This window comes from Hakea prostrata, chromosome 10 (assembly GCF_041222555.1).
Source record: "Hakea prostrata isolate BN-2017 chromosome 10, UWA_Hpros_2, whole genome shotgun sequence".
NCBI lineage: Eukaryota > Viridiplantae > Streptophyta > Magnoliopsida > Proteales > Proteaceae > Hakea > Hakea prostrata.
This window is the reverse complement of record NC_142609.1, coordinates 31055317-31081837: the sequence shown is the minus strand read 5'-3', so window position 1 is coordinate 31081837 and position 26521 is coordinate 31055317. Positions and strand designations below refer to the sequence as shown.

Below are 26521 nucleotides of genomic sequence, written 5' to 3'. Positions count from 1 at the left end.
CAAAACCGCTAAAACATTTATTGTTTTAATGACACCAGTAAAACTGATTTCAGAATGCTATTGATGACAGCCATCTATGTTATGTTTAGATTTTTTTCAAATTCAATTCAAATCTAAACATAACATAGATGTTTAGATTTTTTTCAAATCTGAGTCTCCACTTTTTGAAACCAAAACCGTAGAAGATGTATGAAGAAAGAGATTTTATCTATGAATTGAAGCTCCCATTAATTAATCCAAAATCAAGCTTGAAAGTTGATCAGGACTCCATCACCAAGATCATCTGACGATGATAATATAATAAAATCATGCAAATTGAACAATTACGAAAAGATCAAGATCCTTCATGAATTTGCATCAGATAATTAATTGCCACCGCCCAATGACAGATGATATATGGATATATATGGTCATATGGATATTCTGATGAAACCGATCCATGCCCCCAACACAACACAACAGAACAGAAGAGAGCATATGGGTGGGTCAAACAAATAAGATTCAATTCCTTCCAACCGAAAAAGCTAGAATACTCTCTATTGCCACACCCATGTATACAAATAATAATAACCCACCACCATGTTTAATAGTGTTTATAGAAATAAATTGTTTGTTTATAAAGGCCGGAAGTCTGTTGGCCTTCCAAGTTCCAAGTGAAAATGAAAAGCTAGAAATAATAATAATAATAATACTCCATCTTTCTTTCTAATATTGGATCGACCATTAATTCCATGCCTCTGCATCTGCATCATGGCCCAGACACAGACAGACAGATGATACTTAATTTAATCCATACATAAATTGAAGCAGCCCCTCCCTCCCTCTCTTTTCTTTTACTACTCCTCCTCGATCTGTCTCTTCTTCTGCAACCTCCTTTGAACTCATTCTCGATCTTTTTAATAGCTGCAAATAATAATAACAATAATAATTCAAAACAATTAATAGCGATTAAAAAAGTCACAAAGGCAAGAAATATATACATTTATATTTCTGTGAAAGGAAAGGATAGCTCACTTGTGATATTGCAAGCCTTCATCTTCATCTATTTAATATTCCCTAATAGTGACAGAGGGTATGTGCTTTATCTTTTCCCAATCCTCCCCGGCTCCTCCTTCTTCCGTGTCTTTTTGGATCCTAGCTGTAAAATCATCCGGCATGTCACATATGTTCAGCTCTTGAAGGGTAGTGACGTAGCGCAACCCATCTGGAATCATCTTTAGCTTTTCGCAGTCAGTAATAAACAAAACTTTAAGGCAGGGGAAGGCTCCTTGCTGCACCTGCACTTCCTCTAAGTCTGAATGTGACCATATTCTCAATTCTTGGAGTTTAGCAAAACCCCCTGCTGAACAAATCATTTCCTTTCCTTCAACTGCATTTATTATTAATTGGAGAATCTTCAAGTTTGGTAGCTTCTCTAGTGTTGCCATTGGTTGGTCTTCTTCCTTTAAAAGTGACCCGAACAGTATCAACTCTATGAGATTCGGCGGAAATTCATCCGAGACAGGTATCTTCTCTAGTTCCCCACACAATTTAATACAACGGAGATGCACATGGTGTGAAAATGAAACAAGATCAAACAAATTAGGAGGGAAACACTCTGAGAGAGACAACACTCTAAGTTTTTCCAATTCGGTCAAAGAGGCAATTAATGCCTCTTTTCTGTCCAACGTGGTCTCCCTTCCTTTGTATGATATCTCGAGTTGCCTCAGATTTGTCAACTTGTCAAGTGCACCTATCCAACTGCCTTTATCGAGACGCAGCGTTTGGAGTTCCCTCAAATTATTGATTCTAGAAGGACCACTTTGACCACCAATCTTATTCACAACCTTTTCCATGCATTCCACTACTCTACCTGGAGACCCATATAAGTAGTGGCAAATAAGATGTCTTAGTTGCTGCATTCTCCATACTTCCTTGGGAATGTCACTAAGATTTGTTAGAGACAAATCTAAGGTTTGTAAATTGCAAAGGTTCCCCATTGAATGTGGAATTCTTTTTATTTCGGTTCTTTTCAAGCTCAAGTACTTTAGAAGGACGAGCCCTCCAATTTCCTCGGGTAAAGTACGGATATTTTCAGCTCCCTCTAAATCCAATACTCTAAGTAGATTGAACCCCTTCCACATCTTTTTGTCAAGTTGACTTCCTCCTCCACTGAAGTCCAACAAGGAATGAAGATGGTATAGGATACTAGAACTGCTTGGTACATGATGATACATACCATTATTGTTGTTGGAATGGATCCCAAGCCACTGGAATCTATTTAGAGAAGTCGAAGCCGAACAGTTACTAGTGCTACTTCCGTATATTTCAACAAGATTTTCTTCCTTGGCTTCTGAAACTGCTATGTCCAACAACAGATCATGGATACGGCATGTCTCAACACTTCCATCTGAACTCCTCTTTGTTGCTTGGATCATGCTCCTATCAATCAACTCTTCCATGTACTCCTCTGCCACATCTTCCATTGACTCATTGCCCCTCTGTTGTATAAACCCTTCTGCAACCCATAACCGAATCAATTTTTCAGATTCGATCTCATGGTCTTCTGGGAAAACACTAAAATAGAGGAAACAAGATTTTAAGTAATACGGCAAGTCCGTATAACTTAGAGCTAATATGGCCATGCATTGCTCTTGGCCTTGATTAAGCTGCCATTTCACACTATCAAGTGTCTTCTGCCACATGCTTGTTGTCTGTGTCTTTGTTGATAAAACACCACCTAATGTCACAATTGCAAGCGGTAATCCATGGCAGCTGGCAACCAAATCCTTTCCAATTTCTTTTAATTCACTTGGTAATCTTCGCGGATCATGTGGCACCTGAAATTGGAGGACCTTCTTTTCAAAAAGTTCAAGACTCTTCTCCTCATCCAAAGGCTGAGGATCAATAGTATTTAAAGGATTAGCATGTTTGGCTACTTCCAATTTGCGAGTAGTAAGTAACACTCGTTGCTTCCTTTGATGATTTTGATTAGGATCATATAGAAATGTCCTTTTCAACATATCCCAATCTTGTGTCTTCCATACATCGTCAAATACAAACAGGCAACTTTTCTGTTTCAATTGATCATAGAGCATTTTCTTCAAATCTTCTTCATTCATATTTTTCAGGTCCTTCTTATCATGCTTCCCAACTTGTGATACTGCCGAGAAGAGAAGATCTTTGATTTGGTAGTCTTGGGAAACATAAATCCATGCACAAGAATCGAAACTCTTCTTGACCTCGTAACTTTTGTAAACTTTTTTCGTGAGAGTGGTCTTACCTAGACCACCCATACCAACTATGGAAACAACAAGAAGCTGCAGGGAATCTTGTTTTGTCAACAGAGTTGTTAGTTTTTCAATATCTTTCTTAAAGCCCACAACATCACCAACTTCCTCTTCCATTGTATCTCTCCTTACCTTCTGCACAAATCCATCTCTTGTAGAAGTTTCTTGAAGTTCAGTAGCTTCAATCCCATACTTGGATTTGTTGGCTGAAATCTTTTCAATCCTTCTATTGATATCTTTCAATTGATTCCCTAACTTGTGCAGAGTGACAAGACGTTTAGGATAATTCATAACTCTCAACCCAATATTTTTTTGTTGTTGTTGGATGACTTCAACCATATACAAATCAAGTATATCATTAGCAGAGAAAGCAAGGTTTTTGATTTGGCTCACCCATGTGTCAAACAATATGTTTTTTCTGCGTGTTTTATCAGCATATCTTAGTAAAGACTTAATCCACTCAAGTTCCTCATGAAGAGAGAGGATTTGAGTTTCTACTCCACCAAGAAAATCAGCTTCTTGTGACATCAAGTTGCCAAGCTTTCCAATTAGAGATGTGACAATTGACTCTGCCATTTTTAAAGGAGGCCTCTTCTCTTTTCACCCTGTTTACTTTGATAACGTGTCTACATGACCTAGGAAAAACAATTAAACGAAAGTGTAAGTTAAAATTGTTTCCTATAGGGTATTTGGGAAATAAAATAAAATAAAACCTTAGAAGGTATTTATAAACAAAGGCGAAGGGTATTATTCTAAGTCAGTGCATATGTTGGGGAGCATGAACATGTGTAAAACCAGGTTGTAGGTAATTAGCTCACTTGTATACTCATGTAAGGACTTGAACCTACTCTTGCTACTAGTACTACTACTACTAGGATCTCTATACCTATAAAGTATCTACCGACAAAATAAAATATTGAACAATCCAAAGAGAAAAGAAAAACTATAAAAGTGGAATTATGCAATATGAAACTACATGAGATTATGTATCAATGAGATAAAGCAACTACAACTAATTGCAAAACTACTACGACGGTAACTGTTCTCTTTTTGGCATCAATTCTCATTCTCTATTATGCTATTTAAAAAAAATAAGTACAAGAATTCGTTATTGGTCAAGAATGAAAAATGGTTTGGTGAATTTTGTCAAAAATAAATTATGGAATGAAAAATAAGTTTAGTGTAAAAATAATAGTAAACAAATGAAAAAAGAAGAAAAAAATTATGATTTTTATAAAAGAATGTATATTGACTATTTTACCCTCATCTTAACTATAAAATTTTAAGTAAACTTGTGCATAAATGAAAAGAATGATTTCTCACCATAATCCATAATAGACAAAAAGTCTATTATGGATTTTGAAAGTTTTTCTATTATTTTAAGTAAAAATGAAACTGATAATAGATGCCAAACAATTTAAAATAATGAAATTTCTCATAATTGAGAATGATAATTGATACAAAAATGATCCTTAATGACACCAATAAAATTGGTTCCAGGATGAGATTGATGACATCCATTATTGTCAAGTTCACATGTCACAGATCAATTCAACATATTACAACACCTGGAAACCAAAACCGCATACAAATATATATTTTTTAAAATGATGTAATTAGTTTTATTTTATTTTAGTATACTCTTATTAGTTTCATCATTCAGTTTCCAACCTATTTATATTGAATTTGTGTCCTTTTTAGATGTTTCAATAAAAATTTTACATCTTCAATAACAACGAAAGAGAAAATTGAAAATTTCAAAAAAAGTAAGACAAAAACATATTTATAGAAAAATAATTCACTACCGATGCAATCCTATACCAGATGAGATGTGCTAGCATATCTATGAACCGCTGCAATATGTTCATGGAAATGTAAAGTAATGGAACATTACATGATAGACAGTGTTAGTTGCTGACATATCATAAATATGACAGTAATGAACATGTGCCAACAAAAATCACAACTACTTAAAGAGTGGTTTAGCACGCGAGATTAAATAATTTATCCAAAACCTAGCTATATTAAAACAAAGAGTTTTCTACATGTACAACCCCAGTTTTGCCGCAAAACTCAAAATACACCTTATGTGTTAAAATGGCTCAAATGCCCCTTAACTCAACATCCATCTTCTTCACTGGTTAAGTTGAGGTGAAGTTGAGGTGACGAAACCACCACCACCATTGAAATTCACCCACCACCATCATCTGTTATGTTGATTTATTAGGACTTTCCTTTCATTGATTAAGGTTTTAGGGTTCGTCGGATTTCAAGGGTTGTTCATTGATTAAGGGAATTTCGTTCGTTAAGTATATGGACCAAACCCAAGTAAGACTACTGCTAAATTTTTATATAGAAAAAAATAAACATTGTTGGATTGGGGAGCAGGTTTGCCATTAAAATGCTCTAAAAAGGAAAAAGAGACGCGAAGAGAAGAGAATAAATGGGTTTTTCCTCTCTTATTTTAATCTCTAGATTCTTCCTCTTCATTTTCACCCTGACTTATCCCATTTTATCACCAAATAGCCAATGAAGCAAAGTTTCTCCCTGACAATCACCATTTCAATTCCTCTGCTTTTGCATTACCTGCCACTCTTTATTCTTCTCCAGCTTTCAGTTCCAGGCCAAGATACCTATGTAGAGAAGATATCCGTGTCAATCATGTACCAAAAGAAGAAGACATATTTTCTCTTCTCTTGTTGAAGCTCACCCAAATGTTTGAAAGGAAAACATTGTCCTCATGCGTGTTGAAATTGTTGGGCTTACAACTGCTGTTGTCCCTTCACAGGTTTGTTCACCCAAAACCCTAATAAGTTTGAATGCCATTTTTCTTGGAAATTATGGATTGAACACTCAATAGGGATTACAGTCTGGTCATTGGTGCTAGAGCAAGTAGAGTCAAATCCCAACCCATACGTAGTAGTGTTTACAAAAGTAGCCCCTAATATGATTGAAGGGCCACCTCCTTCCATTACATCTGAAGAAGGAACCGGAATGAAATCTGGGAGGGAAGCTATCCCAACTCTTTAATTCAGGTGCAATTGACGAAGGAAGAAGCCAGATAGGCAATACAATTGTATTAAGCTATGTCTATGGATGATTCCATATAATGTTACGGTTGAGGAGACACCACTGCCAGCTCAGCTAGTGACTAAGTCGACTTCCTATTGTTAGACTTCACCTTATACAACTATAAATATTGATGTAATCTCTTGTACCTAATACAATACTTCATTACATCCTACATTGTATTAGGTTAGTGTAAGGCATTTGCCCTAATTTCTTCCTAGGATGGCTATTGTGCAGTCGTCCTCTCTGTCTCCGAATGCAATTCTCTTTAGTTCTTCTCTGATTTTTATTAATGTCGCCACTGCCCATCCCATAAAACTCACATCTTCCAATTTTCTCTTATGGAGAGCTCAATCTGTTCCTTTGTTGAGAGGATACAATCTGATGGGATATCTCGACGCATCATTTCCAAAGCCCCCTACATCTGTTATCCTTGCTGCTGCAAGCTCATCGATTCTTGATGAAGACCTTCTTAGAGGATTGGGTGATGAGTATAGGGATTTTAGCACATCTGAATTGCATCATGTAGACCCAGTGTCATTTGATGATCTGCAAGGCCTACTAATCACTCAAGAACTCCATATGCATGCCTTTGCTTCTCAGTTTGTGGCTTCCATGGTAACTGCAAATGTTGCTATGCATAACAATTCTAGAAGTAATTCTATTAGTTCCTCTCAGAGTTCTATTAATTCTGGTACTCGGCCTCCGCTATCTTTAGATGTTGCTTCGTGGGGTAGGTCTAGAAATTTTGGCTCCCACTAGAAGGTCCTAAATAGGCGTTTCTATGGTAGGAAAGGCTACACTGGAAATCAAAGTTCTAGTAACCGTTTTGCAAGGTTTAGGAATTCTAGTGCAATTCTGACTCATTTGATTGCTCTGCTTCTGTTGGTTCGGTGAGTTTTGGAAATTTTTTTGCTGGAAAATTTGTCCTAATTCCTTCATGAATGAGCCAAGAATCATCTGTCAGTTCTGTCGTGCTGAGGAACATGTCAGTGCTCAATGTCCACAACGTTTTAATCATACATACATTGGCAAGGTAGCTTGTTCTGTTCTTATGAATTCTTTTGGTTCTTGTGTTGATTCTTCTCTTTGGTTCTACATAGTGGGTCTAATAGCCACATTGTTGCAAACCTTGCTCATCTTGCTACTCAAGAACCCTATTCTGGCTCTCAGAGTATAGTTGTAGGTAATGGAGATGCCCTGTTCATCTCACATGTTGGTCACATATATGATTGTTAACGCTTCTAGTTGTCTGTTTAGGTTGTCTGAAGCTTTATATGTGCCTAAGATTAGGTGTAACCTTCTCTCTATTTCCAAGTTCCGTCAAGAAAATCATGTCCATTTTCTTTTCTCTTCAAATATGTTTATCATCAAGGATTGGCAGACTTGCAAGGAGCTGATCCAAGGCATGACTTTTTATGGGCTATATGCAATAAAGTTTAAAGCTTCTAAGTATGGTGGTTCAAATTTTGTTGTTTCTGAGTTCAGTTATGTTCAGTATCCTTGCTCTATGTTGTCTTCTCAGAATACTACTTTTGTTGCAATTGTTGTTTGTTGGCATAGGAGATCGGGCAATCTAGCTTGTACTTGCACTATAGCTGTTTTAAAATGTTTCGAGAGTGTATGGAACTAGGTCTCTTCCAACTTGTAATGCCTATAGGTGCTCAGTGAGCCATAGGTTACCCTTTTGAAATGTTTCGGAGTGTCTGGAACTAGGTCTCTTCCAACTTGTAATGCCTAAAGTGCTCAGTGAGCCATAGGCTACCCTTTGGTACTCCCAACAATATTAGTAGAGGCCTCTTGATGTCATAGACAGTGATTTGCTGCCTCTTTTGTTTCTTATGATGATTTCAGGTATTGTGTTGTTTTTGTGGATCAATATACTAGATATACTTGGTTGTACCCCATGAAGAATAAATCTGATTTGTTGTTAGTTTTTAGAAGGTTTAAAGCTCCGGTAGAGACTCATTTTGGGACTAAATTTGTATTCTTCAAACAGATGTGTGGCACTAAATTCCAGATGTTGTTTAGATTCCTGGCAGACAATGGTATTTCTCATAGAGTATCATGTCCCTATACACCCCCACAAAATGGTTTAGCTGAGAGGAAGCAGAGGCATGTGTTGAAGTCTAGGTTGGCTCTTTTGTTTCAAATTGATCTACCTCAGATTTTTCGGAATGCAGCAGTCCAAATTGCTATTTATTTGATGAAAAGAATCCCTCTCAATATGTTGTCCAATAAGTCTCCTTTGGAAGTTTTGTTTTGCATTAAACTTGAATATGAGTTGCTAAATGTTTTTGGGTGCTTGTGTTATCCATGGCTTAAGGCCATATGCTTAGTCCAAATTGCATCTGAGGTCCAAACCTTGTGTATTTTTGGGATATCCTTTGGGTTATAAGGGCTACCTCTACTATGATCCGAAAAATGGGAAGAATTACAAGTCTAGGCATGTGATTTTTGCAGCTTTGAAGAATGAAGGGTCTTATAGTTCAGCTGAAGCTTGGTTACAGGATTGTCTTTCTGGTTGTGTAAATGGGCCTAGTTCTAATGTATTAATGTTTCAGGCCCTGACGTACAAAAGCCTTGTAATATTGTTGATAATAGTGGAAATAACCCTATACCCACTAGTGGATCTATAGGTCCTTTAAGAGCTGGCTGATGGACCTATAGGCTTTCCAACAACTACGCCCGGTTCCTCGGTTTAGCCACAAACCGAGTCTCCACTTTTTGATGATGTTTGTTGCTTGGTTGGCTACAATGAGCCATCTGGCCCAATAACTAGCTCAACGTCTCTCAATTCCCACGATAGATAGGACTCTAATGGGCCTCAGGTTGATGGGCCTCTAAGTAATGAGCCTTTTGATTTAGGAAATAAGACTCCTGACTTAAGGCAATGGGTCTACAGAATTGGGCCATGGATCTTCTAATAATTCTCGGACTACTAACTCAGGTAATGAACCTACTGTGGTTTTACCTCAACCATCAAATCCCAACTCAAGTCATCCAATGGTCACTCTTTCAAAGACCGGTTCTTTGACACCCAAGGCACGTTAGAATTTGTCAGCTTCTTGAGAAGAAAGAAAGAATCCCAACTACATCTGATCAAGCTGCCAAGATGTCTAACTGGAGACAAGCTATGTATGATGAGTAAAATGCCCTTGTTCAAATCGAACTTGGGTCTTAGTTCCTCCATCTGGCTCTCAAAATATGACGGGGTGCAATTAGGTTTTTCGTATTTAGCAAAAACCCTATGAGAGGCCAAGGGATTTCATCAATGGCTAGGTTTTGACTCGGGGAATACCTAGAGCCCTATGAAAAGCATACCAATCTATAGATCATTTCATCTATTGCTATCACAAATAATTGGTCCCTTACACAATTAGATGTCTCTGATGATTTCTTACATCGTGACTTGGAGGAATTAGTGCTCATAGAACAACCTATGAGCTTTTTATATCTGGCCTTTCCTTTACATGTTTGTCACTTAAAGAAATCACTCTATGGTCTTAAGTAGGCACAAAGAGCTTGGTACAATAAACTGACACATTTATCATTTCACGTTGTTTTCTTGGTTCTTGTACTAATACTTCACTCTTCTATTACAAGAACTCCCAAGTGACATTATATTTTCGCATCTATAGGGATGGTATTCTTGTCACGAGCAACAATTTAGAAGCCATATCTTCTTTGCTTAAAGCCTTAGCTACGACATTTTCCATCAAAGACTTTGGGGATTTATAATACTTATAGGAATGTGGGCTCAGGGTAATTCTGAAGGCTTACAAGTATATTACAAAATTGTTAGCACAGACTAAGATGAGTGTGCCAGGTCTCTCTCCCTTAATGATGGCACTCCTTTAGATGATGCGACTAAGTATCATGGGTGCATTACAGTATCTTGTGAGTACTCGTCTAGATATAGCTTTAAGTAGTGAGTCATATAGCTCAGTTCATGCATTCACCCACTGATATTCATTGTAGTGCAGTGAAGTGCATCCTGCACTATCTTTAGGCTACTCTACATTGGGACTATTCTTCTCTCATCATTCTTCTATGATCTTGTGGGATACTCTGATGTTAGATTGGGTAGTTAGCCTTGATGTTGTGTTTTCCACTCTTTATTCTTCTCTAGCTTTTCACTTCAAGGCTAAAGTACCTATGTAGAGAAGATATCTGCTTAAATCGTGTACCAAAAGAAGAAGACATATTTTCTATTCTCTTGTTGCAGCTCGCCCAAATGTTCAAAAGAAGAACATTGTCATCATGTTGAAATTGCAGGGCTTGCAACTGCGTTGTCCCTTCACAGATTTGTTCACCCAAAACCCTAATGAGGTTCAGATGTTGGTTTTCTTGAAAATTACGAATTGAACACTTGAGGGCATGGAGTCCGGTCATTGGTGCTAGAGCAAGTGGAGTCTTATCCCAATTCATACATAGTAGAGTGTTTACAAAAGTATCCCTAATATGCTTGAAGAGCCGCCTACTTTCATCACATCTAAAGAAGGAACCATAACCAAATTGGGAGGGAAGCTATCCCAACTCTTTTAGCTCATGTGCAATTGCCGAAGGAAGAAGCCAGATAGCCTATGCAATTGTATTACACTATGTCTATGGATGATTCCATATAGGGTTACTGTTGAGGAGACCCCCAATTCCAGCTCAGCCGGTTACTAAGTCATTGACTTCCTATTGTTAGACTTTACCTTATACTTAGCCTTACATATGGCTATAAATACTGATATAATCTCATATACCTAATACAACACTTTGTTACATCTTATATTGTATTAGGTTAATCTTGGGCATTTGCCCTAATTTTCTCCTGAGTAGGTTATTGTGCTGTGGTCCTCTCAGTCTCCGACTACAATTCCCTCTAGTTCTTCTTTGATTTCAATTAATGTCATTGCTACCTTTCCCAAAAAACTCACATCTTCCAAATTTCTCTTATGGAGAGCCCAATTTCTTCCTTTGTCAAAAGGATTCAATTGGATGGATATCTCGATGCATCTTTTATGATGTCCCCTACATCTCTTTCTCAAGATCCTTTGATTTCTTCATCTGTCAAAGGATCTTCGATGTCTTCTCCGCCTTCTCCTGCTGTTCTTTGGGAAAAGCAAGATCAGTTGATCTTAAGTTGGCTTGTAGCCTCTGTTTCTGAAAGAATCCTTCCATATATTGTTCCAACACACACTACGTTTGAAGCATGAGGAAATTTGTCTTTGCTTTTGGTTTTGGTTTGTGAACATGCCTTCTTCAACTCAAGAACAAGCTCTTTCGTATTCAAAGAGGTTCTCAGTCCATTTTAGACTATCTTCTTGAGGTTCCTTCAATTGTGGTTACCTTACCTGCTGTGAACTCACTAATTCTTGATGAAGACGAAGTTCTTGCCACTCTCAAAGGATTAGGTGATGTTTGTAGGGATTTTAGCACATTGGTATTGCTTCGTGCAGATCTGATCTCATTTGATGATCTACAAGGCTTACTAACCACTCAAGAACTCCATTGTGTGCCCTTGCTTCTCAGTTTGTGCCTTCCATGATATCTATAAATGTTGCTATGCGTAACAATTATGGAAGTAATTCTATTCATTCCTTTGAGTTCAATTAATTCAGGTACTTGGCCTCCTCTATCTTAAAATGTTGCTTCGTGAGGTAGATCTAGAAATTTTGGCTCCAGTAGAAGGTCCTGAGTAGGTGTTTCTATGGCAAAAGTGGCTACATTGGAAATCGAAGTTCTAGTAACAATTCTGACTCATTTGATTGCTTTACTTCTGTTGGTTCGATGAGATCTGAAATTCCTCTGCTGGATTTTTTTTTTTTTTTAATTTTTCCCAAAAGTTCAACACTTCATTCACAACCTTGAAAGAAAATACAGACACAAACACCAAAACAAAAGAAGAAAAACAAAAGCTAAGGGATGGGTCGAGCCCAATAAACCCTTAGAATACTGGTTGTGACAACTACAGAACCAGTAAAACACAATGGATATTGATATACCTATCCACCATCAATGCCTGCGGAAACATACCACAAAGGTGGACACCAACACATACACAGACACGCCACAAGGGCGGAGATACAAAACCCCTCAAGGGTGAACACAGAACACGCCTCAAGGGCAGAGACAAAAAACGCCACAAAGACGTAAATTTGGTTGTTGTAGTAAAGAGCGTTGGATCTCGGTTCTGAATTGCCATTGTCGAAGCCGCAAACATGGATACCTCCAGCAGCAGTAGACGACCAAAATCTGGCCTAAAATCACCCGAACCACAGAAAACACAACCAAAGCTCGCATCAACCACCATCTGTTTTTTTTTTTTTTTTAAATCGGAAGCTTCTAGCTATGAAACAGAGAGAAAAAGAATAGAGAAAAGAGATGGAAAAAGAGAGAGAAGATGAGGAAGGTGTAGAGGAAACGACAAGTGGAGGAGAGGAGGAAGAGACAGAGGTGGAGAGACGTGGAAAGAGACGGAGAGATGCGGCGAGAGGCAAAATAGCCTCTGGCGAAGAGAGGCAGAAAGAGAAAGAGAGAGGCGGAGAGCCTCAGGTGGAGATGAGGCCGACACTCTCTGAAAGAGTAAGACGGAGAGAGGCGGAGAGAGTCTCTCGCCTCCAAAAACAACGCCTAGGGTTTCATTCTTCTCTATGGGTTCTAGATAGTGGGTCTAATAGTCACATTGTTACAAACCTTATGCATCATGCTGCTATCAAGAACCCTATTCTGGCTCTCAGAATATAGTTGTAGGTAATGGAGATGCCATGTTCATGTCACATGTTGATCATATGACTGTTAAGGCTTCTAGTTGTTTGTTTAGGTTGTCTAAAGTTTTATGTGCCTAACATTAGGTGTAACCTTCTCTCTATTTCCAAGTTCTATGAAGAGAATGATGTCTATTTTCTTTTCCCTTCGGATATGTTTATCATCAAGGATCGACAGAGTTGTAAGAAGCTGAACTGAGGCATGACTTTTAATGGGCTATATGCGCTAAGTTTTAAAGCTTCTAAGAATGGTGGTTCAGATTTTGTTGTTTCTAAGTTCAGTTCTATTCAGCCTCCTTGCTCTATGTTGTCTTCTCAGAATACTGCTTTTCTTGCATCTGTTGTTTGTTGGCAAAGGAGATTGGGGCATCCAGCATGTGCCTGCACTATGGCTGTTTTGAAATGCATTGGAGTGTCTGGAACTAGGTCTCTTCCCACTTGCAACGCTTGTAGGTGCTCAATGAGCCATAGGTTACCCTTCAGTACTTTCAACCGTGTTAGTAGAGGCCCTCTTGATGTCATACACAATGTTAGTCTCACTTCTTGGTAAAATTTGGGTCTTTCTTCCCTCTGCTCCTTTGATATGGTGTAACAACATCAAGGCTACTTACATAACTGCAAACTCCATTTTTCATGCACGAAACCAAACATGTGGAAATTGATTTCCACTTTGTGAGGGACCTAGTTTTACCTTGTCAGTTCTCTTTACCCTAAGTCTCTATGGTTGACCAGGTTGCAGACCTTTTGATTAAAGGACTTCCTTGGTCAAGATTTTTACTCCTTAGAGGCAAGCTTACGGTTTTACCCCCATTATGCTTGAGGGGACTTGTTGAGGAGACCCCAATGCTAGCTCTGCTAGTGACTAAGTCTTTGACTTCATGTTGTTGTACTTTACCTTGTACTCAGCCTTAAATGGCTACAAATACTTGTGTAATCTCATATACCTAATACAACACTTTGTTACATCCTTCAATTATTAAAAAGGTGATTTGATGATTCTGCACTAGCTTAGTTGGAACATGTAAGTACAATTTAGGGGACTTTTAAGGACTATACATACTGATGAAATATAAAGCTTAGGAAATGAAACCATAGCTCTAGAGAATCCTTTGTTTGAGGAAAGAGATGAAAGAAAAAGATAGAAAAGATTTGAGTCACAGACAAAAGAGTTTGGCTACCCCTAAAACCATCCTTGGTTAGCCCAACAAATTTCTAGCTTTCTGCTTTCACTCTTACCTTCCACCCACTCATACCTCTCCATGTCAGCAAATTTAGCTTCTTATGATCTCCTTTGTTGCATGATTCATTGGATGCAGGTACCTTCGTGTGTGGAGTAATTGTATGTGTCTATATAAGTGTCCTATTCCTCAAATTTTGAGGCGAGTGAAACTAATTTCCGATGCCTAGACCTGGTTAGGGGGATTGGATCACATATCCTCTTATGGTGGACTTTTTTGTTTGTTCTCGATGTGCTCATTCTGGATTTCTTTGTATTGACTAGAAGGGCAAGATAAAAATGAAATATATTTATTTATATTCATGGGAAAGTATTTAGGTTTATCCATAATAGATGGGGTTGGTTGTCTATAAGAGCTTATTAACTAAGAGCTCTTACTATAAAGGAGGAGTTGTTAGGTGGAAGAATGCCAACTTTTACTTGATCAGCTCAATGTTTATACCTCTTTCATCTGAATCTCTTTCCTCAACATTACATACAATCCACCGCCACCTACCAATTAATTGAATCCAATTCCTGGCACATGAGAGAGTGATCATTCCTCTCATTAGTTAAGAACATTGACGCCGAAGAGAGAAGAGCAGAACTATTTTTTCCAGTCACCTTACATCTGACCCAGTGTGAAACCATGTAAGCAATCAATGCCTTCCTGAAACCTGACCTACCTGTCAATCTAGAATTGGAAAGGGGGAAAATGCACTCCCTTTCCATTATCCATTGAGTACTTTCCAGAAGTTGGTCTTACCTCTCTATATCTTGAATTATGTAAGATTATTGCAACAATTAACAGAAGCTACACAGCTACCAACACGAATATATGTCCTGTCCTTGGCTGATGAGAGAGAAGACAAGGCTAGTGACAATTATCAAGGATTTGCTTCTACAAAACTACTTGAAATGGCCCTTTCCCACACCCATTCCCCTCCATTCCCCTCTTGAACTGAAGTACATATTATATAAAGGTGTTTCTATTTGAGACGGTGGATCTGAGTCAAGCAAGCAGATGGTGGAGAGGATTCTTTCTTCACCACCTCTGTATGGTTGAGGTGAAGGGGCAATCCCTTCACCCACCTATATGGTTAACATTGAAGGGTTGCTTGGTTTAGTGTATCTCACTTTCTCCCTTTTTTTTTAAATAACTTGACAGTTTAATGGTCACTTCGCCTCAACCGTTAAACCCAAGGAATGACATTAACTTTTTTGGATAGGCTTCAAGTGCTTCAAGAGGAAGGATCAAGTAACCAAAACCATGCACATAGACTAGCACAAGTGCCACCATGTAATTGCACAAAATTGCATGTTCATGTTTCTGTAATGTAAATATGTGTGCGTGAAAACCCATTAGTTAGGCTCTAAGGTGGTTTACCAATTTCAAATTTTATTTTGGTTAGCCCTAAAAAGGTGACAATTGAAGTGCCTGTCAACCATCAAACAAATTAGCATGAGCCATTGTCAAGAAACAGTGGCCTCGCGGTTTCAACAATATGAGCAACTAGTCAACTGATTAAGCTCACAGGCCAAGTACTATTGAGTGCAAAGCAGCCATCAAACCAAACCAGACCCAACAGCTGTCTTTTCATTTGCTAGTTTCTGATGGTCGATTGCTAGAGTCATAGAGTGTATACAAGTTGACTAACAACTTGAGATTTTGAATTTCTATCCACGGGCCCTAATTCAAACCCAAATTTCGGCTATAGGGGCCTTAATGACACTCCTAAGCATAATTACCAAGACATCACATGGCCTACTTATGCTCGTGTTTATAGCCTTAGTCTCCAATGGAATCCAAAACCCCTTTGGAGTTTCTTGTCTCTAAAATTAGAGTTCGAAGTCTTTTGAACTCAAAGAGGTCTTCTTCAAGCTTGACATCAAGAGGAAAATAACTCTTATCACTAAATTCGTACTAGGATTTGTGCCACACCCTTTAGGTAATTTCTTTCTCATCTCCTTTATTTGTAAGTTGGCCATTTTAACAGCACAAGAATACTCTTCTCCTAAAAAGATTGGTACTCTTGTGCTCGAGATTGGAAAGGCACTTTTACTTAGACCAAGATTTTTGTAATTAAAGCTGTTGGATCTCCTCTATTATAATGAAATGGACTCACTACTGGAAAATTCTCTGTAGTTAGAGAGGAGCAGATGTAGATACAGTTGAGTCAAACTACTATAAAAGTCTTGTGTGCCTTGCCTTTTTTTTAATTCCCTATTTAAATTGATTTTGTACTTATTTATTTAAAAAAGGCAATATCCACTAGTTCAATCTATTCACCTACCTCTAGGTTGATTTTGAATTGGCATCAAAGTGAAAGTTCACTTTTTGTCTTACATGACTAACCCTAGTGCCCCAATATTGAGGGGACTTGACACCTCTAGACGGCCATACTTCAATGGTGATGGCTTTACCCATTGATGAGCGGATTCAAGAACCACATCTATGCATTTGACTTGGATGTATGGGATGAAATCATCAAGGGCTCAGTTGTCATTAAGTATGACTCAGGAAATATCACAAAATGTTGAGAAGAATGGACCTCCACTGAAAATCCCAAGTTTCAACTAAACACAAAGCCACTATGTTCTTAGAGAAGTTAAAATCTCAAGTGAGCTGATTCAGGTCAGGTGATCTCAAACCAAACCAAATCTGATCGCAAGTCAAGCAGTTCATCATTCTGCTAGATTTTTCGCCAACAGTTTGGAATCTGAAAAATTCAATTCCAAGTTGGTAGTTGAACTATAATTAGATAATCCTAGAAAGACAATAGACCGACTTGCCCATTGACACTAAATCTTATACATGGGGTGAATTTTCAAGGATTTGCTTACCAAAAAACAAAAAAATTCAAGGATTTGCACATTTCTAAACTTAGGAGAACTAAATGTTTAGACTGAAGAAATGGGTTGGACATAGAAGCCTACCAATTGAAAGATGATTTTTGTTCTTATGGTCATTTTCCTTCTTTCTCAAGATAAAGTCAACTATTTTATATTTAAAATATATTATTTTCATATTTATTTTGATAATCTCTATTCAATAATGCACCCCTCGGCATGTATCTTTGATAAGATACAATACGAACCACAAAGTTTCTTAAAATCACCCGACCAAACATTACCAATCCACAATACTTTAAACATGGGTCAAAAGTTTCTCCCCCTAAAGAAAAAAGTACAAGGTCAACATGATGACATTGCTTAAAGTTACATAAATGCCACTAGAGTTCAAAAGTGTATACAAAGACATAAAATCACATTTGAATGCTAATAGTGGTTAAGAATGCATAATTACCACTAACAACATACTTGTGAAGCATTCACGACATTAATAATATTTTATGAAGACGAGTAAAATACCCTTATCAAGGTGCAAATAATCAAGAAATTAAACCATAATTGAAATACAATAAATATATATAAAGAAAGCAATAAAGGTCTTTCTAAAGCTCTAAACAAATTTCATTTAGAAAATGACAAAAAATGCCCTTAAAGGCAAAATGGTAAAAGTATTTGCACTCTTAGGTCACTTCAGGGCAATGGGAATAGTAGTAAATGTCATAAAAATAATTGAAAATTCTAAAAAGTTCTAAACACCTACCCAAATATCGACCACCTCAATTTTCTTCTGCTAGAAATCTTGAGTCTGCACCTATCTAACAGGTGGATTTACCTAGATGTGCTGCTGAATATAGACAAAAAACAAAAGCCAAAAAATTAGTGAAAAAAATTAATGCATAAAATAATTGAAAATTCTAAAAAGTTTTAAACACCTACCCAAATGTCAACCACCTCAATTTTCTTCTTCTAGGAATCTTAAGTCTGCACCTAACTAACAGGTGGATTTACCCAGATGTGTTGCTGCTGAATATATACAAAAAAACAAAAGCCAAAAAATTAGTGAAAAAAAAAAATTAATGCATACAACAAGGTTTAATGGAAATAATTTAAAATAACTTTTCTTACCAAAAAGGGGAAAAAAATTAAAATGGTTTTTCTTTCTTTTTTTTGGGTTGGTGGGGGGGGGGGGGGGGGGGTGAGAATCACTAAATAAGATTAACATCTTTTCTGGTGTCAATTTTCATTCTCAATTTTTTTTTTATTCTTTTAATGTTTTTTGGTATCTATTATGATACTGAATTTTATTTAAAATAATGAAAAGAAGTCCATAATCAATTTAGAATTTTAGCCTATTATAGATTATAGGCCAAGAATTCATTTTAGTTTATGCAGTAGACATTTAAATCCAAATGATCAAGTGGTGCAAAATAAGGGCATACTGGTCAAATCACATGTTCTTTGTGTGTGAGGGGGGGGAGTGTGGAACCTAAGAAACAATGCTTGTTTCTCTCTCAGCTCATTCCCAAAACTTTCCCGATGTATCTCACAATATGCAGTCTCCCTATTCGATCTTATGCTTTAGAGATAATCTCTACAAAGATCCCGAATCGGCTCCTACGTCTTCTCTCCTCCACTGCTGAAAATGGAGTTCTTGATCTATTAAACATGTTGCTTTGGTTTGCGTTGAGTTGAAGATATTATTGTGGTTGAAGACAGAATTTGTTAAGTTGAAAATTCTTATTGTTTCCTCGGTGATCCCTACAAGAATCCAAGAAGGTTCTTCTACTAGCACGAAGTAGAGAAGATTATGACAAGAATAGTTGTTCTGTGGAACACAACCTCACGTTCTGGTCATCCTTTCTTCAAACCTTCCACAAAGTCTTCTGTTCCTAAATAAACACCAAAATGCATGCCAATGATACTTTTCTCCCCTTTTACTTCCTCTTTTTTGCCCTCCTATTTCTATTCACTATTTGTTGTTAATTTGTCTCAATGGAATACTCTCAAACAGCACCACTTGCACCTGCACCTAACCCAAATAAGGTTTGGCTTTGTTTATCAGTATTCTTTTGAGTTCACATTTTGGTGGGTCTTATCCTTCTAATTCTGACTCAGTCTCCCAAGGGGGGGGGGGGGGGAAACCATAACAATCAAATCTGTAACTGTGGATTACCTTAAGTCCTCAGTTGATCAACCTCCATTAAAACCAACATTCTTTTTCTGATAAAACTCCCAATTGACTTGTGAGAAACCGAGTTTGATTTGCAATCTGCCCATACTAATTATGGTGTTGGGTTTGGGTGTCTTGTATTCTACAAGTCCATATAATTATAGTCGGGTTGTATTTGTAATTAGATCAGGGTTTTGGTCAATTATTTGTATTTAGGTTTCCCTATAAGTAGTCTCTGTGGGATAACTTAGATTAATCAATCCCTGTAGGAGATTGGGGGACCCATCCTGAGGATAGGGACTTGGGGCAAGCAAAGGGATATCACTTTGTGAGGTGTGAAGAGTGCTGTGAGATTTCATGGAAATAGTGAAACTATTTTTTCTCTCTTGGTGGACATAGGTAGGATTTTTTCGAACCACGATAAATTCCTCTATGTTCTGCTTGCGTTTGTTCTTCTTCGTTCATGTTTGTGTATTTGTATTCCCAACAAAGTGGTATTAGAGCAAGGTTCGGTGGATCATCGTCAGAAATGTGAGAATATCAAGGAAGGAAAGGAATGGTGCCAGGAGAATGAAAAAGGCTTCAACAAATTCAATCGAAGATATGATTATTTGGTTTGGAGATCATGAAGTTCTTTTTCTTATCCCTTTTGCGGGATGGTCGATTTTGATCGTCGAAAGTAAAAGTGGCCGTGAGGTTTCATGTTTCACTGATTTCTTTTTGAAAATTTTCCTGAACTTTTTACTTTAAATAGAGGGTGAAAGGGTGAAGTAATCATTACGTTTGGAAAATGATGATTGATTTAGTCATCGATGGTTGTCTTGATGGATGGCGAGAAGGATGACCGAAAAAAGGAGGATGGCGATCCGTGTTTTAATTTGAAAAGTCAAATTGAGAAAGAAAAAAAACCGAGAGTAGAAAAGAATCTGGCGGTCATGGAGATCAACGTTTAAGTTCTTTAAATTGATTGATGCGTACGAAAGCATATATCACGTAAATTGTACAAGCTTGCAAGGAGTGTGGAAACAAGTGGAGCTCCACTTGGCACTTGGGCAAAAGTACAAGCAGGCAGAATTTGTAAGTTGTTCAGGTACTGAACAAGGGTGATTCTAGAAAGTAGCGGGTGACTTTCGCTTAAGATTTGGTGACTGGCAGGGATCTCTCGAAGCTAGTTGTGACAGAATGAGAGGTGGAGCCATGTCATGTTGTACAATGGCGATGAGCCTTTCCGGGACACCCCGGTGTGGGTGTGTGTGAGATGTTGGTTTTAGTGACGCCGTCAAGAAAGCATCCCTGGAGGGAATGTGGGCTCCATGTGGTAAGGTGTGGTAAATACACAGAAACAAGTGATTGCGGAGAAACATCATCAGCAATTTTCTTTAAGGTAGTTTGCATAATTCAAGTCAAGGTGGAAATTGTCGGGTTTGGGTGTCTTGTATTCTGCGGGTCCATATAATTATAGTTGGATTGTATTTGTAATTGGATTAGAGTTTTAGTCAATTACTTGTACAAGGTTAAAATTATAATTATATGAGGATTAGGATTTTAAGTTTTCCTATGGGTAGTCTTTGTGGGATAACCTAAGTTAATAAATTCCTGTAGGGGATTAGGGAACCCATCCCGAGGATAAGGATTGGGGGCAAGCAAAGGGATAGTACTTTGTGAAGTGTGAGGTTTCTTGGAAATAGTGAAGCTATTTTTTTGTCCTAGTGGATCTAGAAAGGGTTTTGCCAAATCACGTTAAATTCATCTATGTGTTTTGCTTGTGTTTGTTCTTCTTCGTTCATCTTTGTGCATTTGTAGACCCATTTAAACTAGGCTCAATTCAATTCTAGGTTGTCCATGCTGCATATTTTTGAAATTCAAATCCATATCAAGGGAGATTAGACATCCCAGCTCAATTGGGCACTCAGTCTTTCCATTGTTGCATGATCTAGTAGGCTCTTGTGATCCTCTTCTAAAAATTTTGGCCTAGTCCTATTGTATGCTCTGTGCTATTTAAACCTTCCTTTATTTCCCTATTTCCATGTTTTTGATTTCCTATGCTTTTAGCTGCATTTTAGATCCTAGTTCTAATTTTTACTTAGTTTCAAAGTATGAAGTCTTGAGGCCATTGGTGGTGGGGCTCTTATTTCTCAGCCAAATCAATATAATATTGATTTGGTTGAATATGACTTTTGGGAAATGGGAAGGTTGAGTTGAGGGGAGTGGAATATAATATTTATCAGATTCTCTCGTGCATGTGGCATGAAGGAATTTTATCAGGTCCTGAACCCTTCATTTCCCTTTGGATGGAGGACACATGTCCATTAGTCACATCCAAAGGTTCAGATTAAATTAAAAAATAAATTATCTATCTTCTAAATCTTATCTCAACATTTGGATGTGACTAATGGACATGTGTCCTCCATCCAAAGGGAAATGAATGGTCAATTTCTTTGTCAAAAATGAACCTGATAAAATTCTGTGATATGAATGAACCGTTCACTAGCTATTAATGAAGCAAAATTCCCAAAATTTAAATCAAGGGAGGGGTGATTAAAATAAATATAAAAAGGAAGAAGGCAAAGAGGTTCAACTTCTTGGAATTTTAATGTCTGGAAAAAGTAAAGGAAACCAATGAAAAAAAAGGGAGAAATTTTGGCGGGGAAATTAGTATTTTATTGGTTGTGCTTTATTTATGTGAAAAGTTGGAGAGAAAAAATCCTGTGAAAAAGAAAGGATAGCTCGAAAAACTATAGATATAGATGCGAAAGATAGAAATTCTATTATTTATTTGATTTGGGTTTAATATTTAAAAATGCTTACTTATAATTCCATTTGTGGCATATCCACACCTCCAATGCAAGTGTCTTTCTTGTCTGTTCCTAGGTGGGCTAATTGTTTTGCTAATGCCCTAATCCTGTTGTGCAGTCTAGATTAGTCTAGCTTGCTCATGGGTCCGTTCTCCTGTTGAATGGTGCAGTAACCGCTCTAATAAATGTTAAAATAAAAATAAATAAATAAAAAATAGAGAGAGAAAGAAATAAAGAAATTATGCCACCGAAGAGAGAGGGGGGCTGGGAGAAAACGGAGAATAAAGTAGCAAAATGAGAGAGAGACTCATAGTGACAACTAATTCAATTTTGATTAATAAGGGTTTTTTTTTTCTTTTTTTTTCTTTTTTTTTTTTTATCATTTTCTAACAATTTTTTATTGTGATATACCAAACTTATTTTCTATTCTGTAATTTATTCTCCATAAAAGTCACCACATTTTCATTTTTGGCCAAAAATGGATGCTTGCACTCATTTCTTTGAAGTAGTCATAATGGAAAAAGAGAATTTATACAAAAAAGAGGATAAAAAAATATTTTCATGGACAAGGAAACAACCCCCTCCTAAGACTGTACAGTCTCTCTCTTTCTTTCTTGTCAAAGCAGAAGTGAACAGAAAAAAGAACTCTATAAATTAACTTGGAACGAAAAGGTTTAGCGAAAACTCACTGCAGAAAAATCAGTTTTGAGACAGACGATCGAGCTTCACTTGCAGAGAGAGTTGCAGTATGCAGTAGTTGGTGGTTGCTTACTAGGTGAAAAGGCCAGTTTCCCTTCTCCTTAATTAGAACCTTCAAGATGTCTGAAATGCGCAGCTCTCTGGAGTTCTTGACACAATGCAACCCTGAGGATAACCAATTGCTCCTTATACGCTGTTTCTCCTTTATTTAGCATCATTACTGATAAGACAGAAGATCCATGCATTCGTCTGAAGGATTTCAAGAAAGATGGTTATGCATTAAACGAAAGACTGGCCTGCTAATATGGCTGCTTATATAGTCTCTGTTAAAGTGAAGTGAGATTGATCTAAGTTCCTTGATCTCAAACAGAGGACTAGGATATATTTAAAGCTATATAAAAGTAATTCGGTGATACACACATGTATGATAAATCCCTATATCATACAATTACATAATATCCCTAACAGTTTCAAAGGCAGCTCTGAAAGATTACACAAGGATTTTAGCCAAAAAATTTCCTAGCGTTACCATGCATTAACTTCGTCTGCTATGGTTTTGTCAAAACTGACATGACTTACCAGATTGGAACGTCGAGCGTTAAAGAAAACTGAGCAAGTGTAGTGAGATGTCTTGAAAAAAAATGGGTGAATGAGAGAATTACATTATCCATCATCCTTATACATCGGCACCCAAACCTGGCCACACCTCTAATGATGACAATGGTCAAAATTAGACATCATTAGACAAATGCTGCCAAAGGGCAAAAGCATATACAAAGACATGAAATCACATTTGAATGCTTAAAGTAGTTAAGAATGCTTACTTACCTCTAGCATTGATACTCGTGAAGCATTCACAACATTTATAATATTAAAAATAATAAAAGTGTGAAAATGACCAAAATACTCTTATCAGAATACAAATGCAAATTAACAAATAATCATGGAATATAATCATAATTGAAATATTATTAAAATATATATATATATATATATATATATATATATAAGAAAAGTAGTAGAGGTCTCCTAGAATCCTAAACGAGATACAAAATCTTGGCCGAGTTCTCCAGTTCGTTACCAGCGAACCGGTGAAATCTTGCTGAGATTTCGCCAACATATGCAAAACTGCAAATGTAAAGTATAATACAATAATGTAATATAATCTTTGCAAAACGTTAGTGCCAACTGTCAAGTATAAAAAAATAACAAAATAAAACTTAATAGCAAATAAGTCAAGTCATGTCCTCCGCTAGTCAAGTCATGTATAGAGATGTTTACGTTTATACATTATTTATTTTTATACAATTCCATGGTCTTACATGAACCACATGTGTGGCTCAAATACAATTTACTGTTCACCTTCCTCCTCCATCCTTGCCTGACCAAAAGCCGGAATCCAAAAGTTGAGTTTGCTCTTCCGAAGACCAGGAGCATCAACAACGTTTGCTCGCCATGAATAAGTTTCTGAACTATGACGGACGGTGGTGTTGCGACGGTGGAGTTATCACCAAGAAATCGCTATTTTCGGCGATACATCTCGAGAAATCGCCAATTCGGCGATAAAATTGCGAGATATCGCCGAGAAATTGGCGATATCCCTGCTAGATTGAATTTCGGTGCTGGGTTCGTTTCGCCCAGCACCGAAATTCGACAATTTTGCTTACCTTGGTCCTAAACAAATTATTACAAAATGACTAAAATGCCCTTGAGGGCAAAATAGTAAACGTAAGGTCATGCATTCGGCAGTGGGTGAATGTCATAAATGATTGAAAAATTCGAAAAGTTCTAAGTTAGAACACTTACCGAATATCGGCCACCTCAATTTTCTTTTGCAATTATGGATTTTGCGAATCTACAGCTTACACCCAACTTACAAGTGAATTTACCTTGACGTGTTGCTGAATATAGACAAGAAAAAGCCACAAAAGTTAATAATAAAAAATTCATACATACAACAAGGTTTTCATGAAATAATTTCAAACGGTTTTTACTGATTTTTCGGAAGAATCACTTAACAAAATTAAGGTACCTAAACAGTTTACAAGAAGAATTACACAGACAAAATTTGAATAATGAAACATAGTATTCACATGATGCTTTAAAATATTATTCTCAAAATCATACTCTTAAAAAACAAGGTTTCTTTTTTATTTAGAAAAAGGAAAAGAACCGCAATGTTTGAAATGATTCCTGCACATCTTGAGAATAAGTAATTTAATCAATTGACAACTGAAACAGAAGTACTAAACCAACAACAGACTTTAGAATATAGAGCCAAAATAAATAGTAAAGCTTCATTTAATTAACACAGTTAAATACAAGAGATACTAATAAGATTATAGAAAAAAATCAGATGAATTGGGGAATTTAAAGATGGCATTACCTCCGCTGACCTTGTAGAGACCAAGCCCATTGGATCTAGCTACTATACAACTCTGAAAGCAGGATAAATGTCATGGACAAAAATAGATCCCGCTCTCCTGTGGATGTAAGAATTTCTCTTTTTTCTTTCAAGGGAACTGAACAAATTAAATACTTCACCAAGATAACTTCAATTGAAAACATTCAATCAAAAGACTCCCCAGAAAAGAAAAGGATACTGAAGTTGTGAAAGATAGTTGAAGTGCGAACCAGATGGGAGTGAATGATGATGATGAACTTTATATCAGTGGAGAACAGCTCTCAGATAATTTTCAAAAGCATTGGATACTTTTGTCAAGCACGTGAACTTCATGTGGTTAATAACACAGAAGATTGAGCCAAAAATAATAATAAAATAAAGGATTTTAGTTTTCCTTCAGTGATAATTACAGAGAATGTTTTGGGCTTCAACTTTTTAAAACGATGAATATGTTTTGTTATTGTAAATAATTCAAAATTTTCATATCATATTTTTTATTTTGTAAAAATAATTTATTCATTGAGATTTAAAGACATAAAAAGGGATAAATTCATGGAAACCCAAGGTTTAGATACAAACATACAAAAGCAAGGGGAAGAACTCAACCAGACTGTCATAGATACATCAAAGAGAGTCACCTAAGCTAAGGTATGGCCTCTTCCAATAAAACCCTAGAAATAATATTGTAATTACAACAACAACCAGTGAGTTCATGGATTACGAAACTGGAAAAAAGGGTGTGTGAATTAGACTTGGGATGGTTAGAGGATTTTGCTCCCTATATATACATTCTTATATCACACATTTAAGAGTGGCTTATCAATAAGCATTAATAAATAGAATACAAGCGAGTCTCCCTTCTAAATTTGCGGTGGAGAGTAGGTTTCCTCCTAAATATGTGGTAAAGTATCCAAATATTGTTAAGACTATAGAGTTACAATAAACCTAAATAATACAAGGTTTTTCTAATATTTTGAGAAAATATAAAAGTGAAAAAAGTAATGTCATGACCCCAGTTTTGACAAGTTTGGTGGGGCTCACATTATAGGCATTCAATTAGGGTGCGTGTCAGTTCCTCGTTTTATGAACCTGTTTATAACCACTAAAACAAAAATACTAAACTAAACATTTCCAAAGACGAAAATAAACAACCATTTGACTTATAAACATATGTATAGCTACGAAAAACACGTTATGAAAATACTCTGAAGCGACTATACTTTATAGCATATGAATGCATTTATACATCAATGTAAATGACTCACTTAACACCCCTTGCAATCATTGA

At 36.9% G+C, this 26521-nt stretch overlaps 1 protein-coding gene across 5 annotated transcripts; it reads right to left on the bottom strand.

Annotated features, from left to right (window-relative positions):
* Positions 1-400: 400 nt before the first annotated feature.
* LOC149002465 (putative disease resistance RPP8-like protein 2) lies at positions 401-25512 on the bottom strand. 5 transcript variants are annotated; one of them, XM_089138353.1, is made up of 7 exons: positions 25216-25512; positions 24636-24730; positions 22820-23078; positions 18102-18188; positions 17926-18009; positions 1015-3904; positions 401-903 (listed from the first exon to the last, which is right to left on the bottom strand). In XM_089138353.1, exon 6 carries the CDS (start codon positions 3843-3845, stop codon positions 1047-1049), a length of 2799 nt encoding a protein of 932 aa, XP_088994479.1. In that variant the 5' UTR covers positions 3846-3904; positions 17926-18009; positions 18102-18188; positions 22820-23078; positions 24636-24730; positions 25216-25512; the 3' UTR covers positions 401-903; positions 1015-1046. The 5 variants fall into 5 exon arrangements, 4 of the variants coding, with proteins under 4 accessions (XP_088994479.1, XP_088994483.1, XP_088994481.1 ...); XM_089138357.1 differs by having other exon boundaries at positions 17926-18006; XM_089138355.1 differs by having other exon boundaries at positions 18102-18185.
* Positions 25513-26521: the final 1009 nt, after the last annotated feature.

Excerpts from the sequence above, each read along its gene's own strand:
- LOC149002465 (XM_089138353.1), bottom strand. The coding sequence starts at position 3,845 with ATGGCAGAGTCAATTGTCACATCTCTAATTGGAAAGCTTGGCAACTTG.